Source organism: Bison bison, unplaced genomic scaffold, assembly GCF_000754665.1.
Source record: "Bison bison bison isolate TAMUID 2011002044 unplaced genomic scaffold, Bison_UMD1.0 scf7180017864495, whole genome shotgun sequence".
Classification (NCBI taxonomy): domain Eukaryota; kingdom Metazoa; phylum Chordata; class Mammalia; order Artiodactyla; family Bovidae; genus Bison; species Bison bison.
In genome coordinates, this window is record NW_011495054.1 from 9,150,558 (window position 1) to 9,158,260 (window position 7,703).

Here is a 7,703-nt window from a genome sequence, read left to right on the forward strand (position 1 = left end):
TCTTGTGCCTCCTCCTAGCGTCCAGACAGCGGTGGACTGCGGCGGTGGCAGCGGCAGAAAAGAGATGTAAGTGAGCCCTGGATAGAACTGAGCCAGTGACACCGAAGCCAGAGACGAGCCCCTGGCTGTGTCCAGTGTGCAGGAGGAACACCCACCTGGACAGTCACCGCAGTGTCCACAGGAGCTCTGACTCCATGGTCATAACACCCAGCACCGGGGACATACTACTGAACCATAGACTTCTCGTAGACAAAGAGGAGCCTCTGACTTACCGCACCCGTCAGACACTGTCAGAAGGACAGACGTCAGTTGCCTCAGAAGAGTTTCTAGACTGACATTTGAGCCCTGCACATTCTGGTCCTGACTTATCCTCCACCTGGGACTCCTCTTCCTGTATCTCCCGTGCCCTCCGTACCTGTGTGGGTGCGGTTCCCTCCACCTGACGCTCCCTTCTCCAGGCCTGTGTGGCCGAGCTCCAACCGTCAAAGAGGATGTAGCCCAGCAGCCACTACTGCATTCCTTCCCTTACGCCTCCAAGAAACAAATCGGGGCTCCCTCTCTGTCCTCCTTAGAACCCGTCGGCCTTCATCTACTGCACTGATAGTTTTCTTCTTGATTTTATGGTTATTTATATAGATGTCTACTCTGCTCAAGTGGGCTCTTGAAGACAGGGTCAATGTTGAGTTCATGTTTATAGCTCCTTCCCATGGCGCAGAGTGTTCTATAAACAAACAAAATTTGTGAATATGTATATTTATTATATATCGTAAATGAGTGACCGTATCAACCAGGAAGTGAAATAGTCATTCAACACCCACATCAGTGGCAGGCCCCCACGGCCTCTCCCTGTGCTGCTTTCAGAAATGGGGTGTACAATTAAGTCTCGTCCACAGAGACATTCCAGCTAAGGTAGGCAAGCACTTAAGACCCTCACAACTGATAGATTCCATGAACATATTTGGTCTGAAATCCAATGCCAAATTTTACTCCACAATTGGAAAATACCTTGGCATCTATATTACTTCTCTTCCCAAGGAATAGCAATGGTTTTTAACATGAGCATTGGAATTGGAGGGACCAGGGTTTGCATCCCAGCTTCCTCCCTGACTAACTAGGTGACCTTGGTTAGGACCCACACTGGCCTCCCCAGATCCCTACTCTCATCTGTGTCACAGGTACAGTGCTGGCTCCCACCTCTCAGGGATGGTATTGTGAGCACTGGTAAAGTGAGGCATGTTCAGCACTTAGCACCACGCCTGGCTCACGCTGAGGGGTGAATATCTAGTTATTGCTGTGACTGTGGTTGTCGTCGTGTTGACAACATCTTGCATTCTGGTTCTAGAGATAACGTCTCCACCCTCAGCTCCCAGCCGGAGGGCAGTCTGCAGTCTTGGTTGAGTTGTACTCTGTCCCTGGCCACAGACACCGCAAGGACCCCCTCTCGACAGTCAGCCATCAGCAGCCGTATCCTCAGCCCCAGGTAAGAGTATCCCCTGCTGCCTCTGGGTGACCAGTAGTTCAAGGAATCCCAGGCTTCCCATGTTGCCGTTTAAGTCTTCGATTTCCTGTGTCCTAGACAAGGACATGCACGGTCCAATCTGACGTATGGTCCTGCTGCTTCTTAGCTGTATGACTTACGGCAGGCCAGTTACCCTCTCTGAGCCTTCACTTCCTCATCTGTGAAACAGGAAGTATAAGTGTGTTTACTGCCCCAAACAGTCAAAATGAAGAGGATCTAATACAGCCCACGTAATGCATGGTTTTCCAGATGATTTCAAATAGCATGGGACGAGCATTTTTAAAAATAGCTGTAGATTTAGTATGTTTGCTTTCTATCTAAGGCAAGTCCTACTAATTTTCCATTTATAGATAGTTTTATATTTAAATTTTCTTTATAAACATGTTTACTGAAGTTTTTTTGGCTTTGTTTCTTTTAATGGGAAGTCTGTATAAAGACAGTTAGGCTGGATGATGTCTTCCTTGGAAATCTCAGCTTTCTTAGAATGTCAGAATTTTATATTTTGTTTCCTACCATGGAAGGAGACAAATTCAGTCATGCCTTGAGATGGGACCCTCACAAGTCTGTAGGATTGCCAATAATAATTTGTTCCAACAAATGGGCCTCAGCCTCAGCTGCAGGACTTAAATCTGTCTTCCCTCTTGCTTTCCAGCTCCATTCCTCTCAGCTCATTTGGTTTTCCTTTTCAAGGGCAGCCCTCTTGTAATGAGGAGCCAATGGCCATAAATCAGAAATTATGGATTAAACAGATGCGTAATTAAGATGAAATGCACACTGCTTGTGTGATAACAGAAGAGCTGATGTGATAAGAGAAAAATCACATACTAGTGAAGCAGACCCAGACGAGCCCTTGCTGACTTGAAACGGGTTTGCTCTGAAGCAGGAGGCTGTCTTTACGAAAAGAAGTGGGTGGGAGTTCTTGCCAAGCTTTCGGGCATGTTCAGCAAATGGCAAATGTCTGCTGATAATCTTAGGCTGAAAGATTTGATGTTGAAAATATCAAAGGGAGGCCCTGAGAATGGGGCGCATCGGGGGAATTAATTAAAGCAAGATTATCTGATTACCACTCTTAATTAAAAACAAAGACTGTGTGGAGAAAGAGCCATGTCCTCGGCGAACTCCGAATGCTGAGGACTTTTTCTCTCCTGATAACTAAATAATTTCTGGTCTCCCCAATCAGCCAGTGTATCAGGAAGCAGGGGCCAGAGCTGAATGTGCAAGCACTTTAACATAATATCCAAAAGTTTCATAATTATATTAGGTGCACGATAAGGAATTACACTCTGAGCTGAATGGGAGATGAGAGGCTGAAGTGATTTCTGTACATGGACTGAAGTCAGAGCATCTGGCTTCCAGTCCCATGGCTGCTCCTCTGCAGCTGTGAGTCTTGGGGCAAAGGATTTGTTTGTTTGATAATTTTTAATGGAGGATAGTTGATTTACAGTGTTGTGTTAGTTTCTGCTGTACAGCAAAGTGAATCAGTTACACATATACATGTATCCACTCTTTTTTAGATTATTTTCCTGTATATCATTACAGAGTATTGATTAGAGTTCCCTGTGCTGTACAGTAGGTCCTTATTACTTATCTATTTTATATATAGTAGTGTGTATATGGGGCTTCCCTGGTGGCTCAGTGGTAAAGAATCCGCCTACTGATGCGGGAGAATTGGATTCCATCCCTGGAGAAAGACATGGCAACCCACTCCAGTACTCTTGCCTGGGAAATCCCACGGACAGAGGACCCTCGAGGGTTACAAGCCGTGGGGTGGCAAAAGCGTCGGACACAACTGAGAGGCTAAACAACAACTGTGTGTACACGTCAGTTGCAGTTCCCAGTGTATCCCTTTCTCCCTTCCCCCATTAGTAACTATAAATTGGGGGCAAGTTGCTTAACTTTCCATGTCTTCTTGTGAGTAAACCATTGTCAGGATTAACTAGAAGATGCACTCAGAGCCCAGCTCCTAGAAAGAGCTCAAGAAAACCAGCTGCTTTCCTGGTGTTGGTATTTGATGCCCAGAGTAACCCCAGGGAACCGATGCCATCACCTCCATGCTGCACAAGAGGGATCCGAGGCCCAGAGGTTCAGGAGCAACTGATTGAGGCAAACTCAGCCACACCCCAGCTCCTGTAGCTTCGCCCTGGGCAGCACCTCAGGCAGCCCTCGCTAGAGCCCAGCCCCCCTTTCCCTGCCCACTCCCCTCCAAGTCCTCATGCTGGCCCAGCTGCAGCTCGGAGCAGAGGGGCCTGCACCAAGGAAAGCAGTGGAGCAGGAGGCAAGAAGGGACCAGAAGCCCCTTGTCATTTTCTTCATGTTGGTGTCCCTCTGGCTGGCACACAGATGGTGCTCCATAAATGTCTGTTGAATGAATAACTGACCATAAGCACAACACTTGAGCAGAAATGCTAACTGTACTTGGTCACAACTCAGCTTTGTGATTCAGAGAGGGTCGGTAATTTGCTCCATGTCATCAGGAGGGAAGCAAAAGAGCCAGGATTTGCACTCTGGTTTTAATCCTTCCAAAGCCTGTATTGTGTTTGCCATGCTGCCATGACGCTGACTTTTATCCAGGAGGTGAATCACTCACCTGGCAAAGTTTACTGGCAAAGAGCTGGCCCGTTATTAATATTAAAACTATATAAGGGTCAGTATTCAACATCCATCCAAATGATATTTATTAAGTGCCTACTGAGTGCCAGATTCCATGGCGTTAAGCCTTGAAAATTTTGAGCCCTTATTAACCTATTAACGTGTACTCTTAAACATACTCTTTGGAGTATGTTTACAGTTTAAAGATTCTAGAACTTCTGAGTTAGAAGGGACCATTAGATTATTTATTATTAGTCCAATCCTCTCATTATATAAATGGGAAAAAGTGAGGTCTGCAGAGGGAACTATCTCACCTAAGCTTATAGTAAAGACTGACCCAGAGTTCAGGTGCCTTGACATCCAGCTTTATAATCTCTAAATACTTCTCCCTTTTATTAGAATATAACTGAGAAGGTGATAGTCCTCTTGGCCACACCCCGACCTCAGCTCCCTTCCAAAAGGTGTCCAGTGTCTTCAGTCCGGTGTGTACCCTTCCACATCTTTCTCTATGTATTCATAAACACACACGTACTGTAGCAAATACGCAGCGTATTGTGGGCTTTTAAGTGCAGAGTGACATGGTGCCACATTACGCGCCTCTGTCTGTGTGTGAAGTGGTTTCAGTTGTGTCCAACTCTGTGTGACCTTTGAACTGTAGCCCACCAGGCTCCTGGGTCCATAGGATTCTCCAGGCAAGAACACTGGAGCGGGTTGCCATGCCCTAAATGTATCTAAATTCTCAAAGTGCTTCTTTCTTTCCCTCAATAATATACTTTAGAGATCACACCCTGTCTGTTCACATAAGTCTATCTCATTCTTTTAAATTCCTGCAGAAAATCTTAAAATGATGCCATGGATTTATTAAACTGTAGTCCTGTTTCACTTTCCGTTGATTTCAGGATATTTGCTATTAACCTGTTGTGTGTGTGTGCTTAGTCACGTCCAACTCTTTGTGACCCCATGAACTGTAGCCTGCCAGTCTCCTCTGTCCAAGGAATTTCCCAGGCAATAATACTGGAGAGGGTTGCCATTTCCTCCTCCAGGGGATCTTCCTAACCCAGGGATAGAACCCTCCTTTCTTTATCTCCTGAATTGACAGGCAGATTCTTTGTCACTGAGCCACCTGGGAAGCCCTGTTAACCTGTTAGCCTTTAAACACACACACACACACCAGCCCTATTAACCTGTTAGCCTTTAAATGCATACACACACACTCTTGTGCACAGATGATTCTCTCCGTCAAAGGGACTTTGCATTTTAAACTTGACCAGATGCTACCGGGTCATCTGGGCGCTGTCCTTGCTGAGGGGGTGGAGGCAGGTTAGAGACAAGGGGAACTCTATGGCATGCACCCCCATATGACCTGGCCCATCACAGGGCTCAACAAATGAGTCTCTTGGACATTTCCAAATTTGACTGAAAAAGAAGGTCACTCTAAAAAAAGAAGAGAGGGAGAAAGCAGACTTCTGCCAAAAAAGTAAAAGCATTCCTTGTATTATTTATAAGAGGACGTCAACTCAAGAGAAATATGCCTAAAGCTTGATGATTTACAGCCCAGGAGTCATGAAGCTGCTGATAAATGCAAGAGCTTCTGGAGATGGAGACACTAAATTACCTCCGTGCCCCTGGGGAGGGAGTTTATGGGCTTGGTGGTGGCAGCCGGCTTGGCTCCAGAGCCTCTCTTGATGGCCGGCTGCAGCTGGTGCCAGGGCGCCCAGCCCACGGTGTGCCCGGCCCTGCAGGGTGCCCGCCTCTCCCTCTTGCCCCCTGGGCCACCACCCTGCCAGTAGAGTGTTCCAGTAAAGGGTTCTGTCCTCTCCCTTCCAGTCCTCACAGTACCTCGGGCTCTCCAAAGGGGGCCAAGCCCCATTTTCATCCAAAGCCCCGTGCCCACGTCTCTCAGAACCTCAGCCTTGGTCACTCACACAGCTCTGCAGGGTCCAAGCACAGACGGGCATTAACTGAACCGGCTGTATAGACGCTGATGCCTTGTCACTGGCCTGTTTTCTTTCATTTTACTGGACAGTTATTCCAAACCATCCTGACTTTCCTCTGTGTCCAACTCCTTACTCTGAGCAGACACCCTAAACTCCTGGTTCATTCAAAGGAAAAACAGCAGCCTCAGAACGGTACCTGTAAATTGATCACCGTCTGCCCCAGCTTCCCTCTGGTCCCAGAAAACGAGACCCGGTTTTGGTTGCGTGGAATCCGTGCCCCGCCGCCCGCTCACTCCTACAGTCTCGGCTCCGCGTTTCCAGCTGCCCTTCCTCTGTGGGTTATGAACACCCTGGGGTCCTCCCGGCCTAACTATATCCTCACCCGTCACCCTGCAGTCCGGTCCCCCCCTTTGGAGCCGGGCTTCGCCAGAGTGGGGTCCCCGCACAGCGCCTTCACTCCCCTCCCGTTTCTGCCTCCGCTTCCCCCAGCCCAGAGCCCTGGGCCACCACTGGAACGTTCCTCAGCGTGTCAGCAGCTTCCTAAGGGGCAAACCAGGGGATGTTCTCCAGTCTTGATCTGTTTCTGGGCTTCTCTGCTGCACTGGCCCGTTAGACATTTCTTGGAAGCCCCTGTCCACCTGGCCTTTTAGCTGTTTCTGCTCCTTTTGTTGTTACTGTTCAGTCATTCAGTCGTGTCCCACTCTTTGCGACCCCATGGACTGTAGCCCACCAGGCTCCTCTGTCCGTGGGATTACCCAGGCAAGAATACTGGAGTGAGTTGCCATTCCCTTCTCTGGGGATCTTCCCGACCCAGGGATCCAACCTGCATCTCCTGCATTGAAGGCAGATTGTTTACTGCTGAGCCACTAGGGAAGTGTTTCTGCTCCTTGGCGCTACCCAAACTTCTCTTTTCTGGTCTTTTCCTTCCCACCCCAGCCCCTCCCCGCCATCTGCTGGGGATCCCGGGATGCTGCTCTCACCTGTTTTTCTGTCCACTGGGTCCCAGGCAATCCTGTGATTTTAACCCCGTCACTGTAAACAGTTCAGTTCAGTCGCTCAGTCGTGTCCAACTCTTTGCGACCCCATGAATTGCAGCACGCCAGGCCTCCCTGTCCATCACCAACTCCCAGAGTTCACTCAAACTCATGTCCATCGAGTCAGTGATGCCATCCAGCCATCTCATCCTCTGTCATCCCCTTTTCCTCCTTCCCCCAATCCCTCCCAGCATCAGAGTCTTTTCCAATGAGTCAGCTCTTCACATGAGGTGGCCAAAGTCTTGGAGTTTCAGCTTTAGCATAAGTCCTTCCAAAGAACACCCAGGACTGATCTCCTTTAGGATGGACTGGTTGGATCTCCTTGCAGTCCAAGGGACTCTCAAGAGCCTTCTCCAACACCACAGTTCAAAAGCATCAATTCTTTGGCTCTCAGCTTTCTTCACAGTCAAACTCTCACATCCATACGTGACCACTGGAAAAACCATAGCCTTGACTAGACAGACCTTTGTTGGCAAAGTAATGTCTCTGCTTTTGAATATGCTATCTAGGTTGGTCATAACTTTCTTTCCAAGGAGTAAGCGTCTTTTAATTTCATGGCTACAATCACAATCTGCAGTGATTTTGGAGCCCCCAAAAATAAAGTCTGACACTGTTTCCACCTGT

General features: G+C 48.1%; 1 protein-coding gene across 1 annotated transcript in view; it reads left to right on the forward strand.

Annotated features, from left to right (window-relative positions):
* The window catches only part of MYO18B (myosin XVIIIB), a 232,628-nt gene that overhangs the window by 208,176 nt on the left and 16,749 nt on the right, over positions 1–7,703 (forward strand). Inside the window, exons 41-42 of the mRNA XM_010828851.1 lie at positions 19–66; positions 1,343–1,480. Of these exons, the coding sequence (XP_010827153.1) occupies positions 19–66; positions 1,343–1,480 (186 nt within the window). The remainder of the gene's footprint in view (positions 1–18; positions 67–1,342; positions 1,481–7,703) is intronic.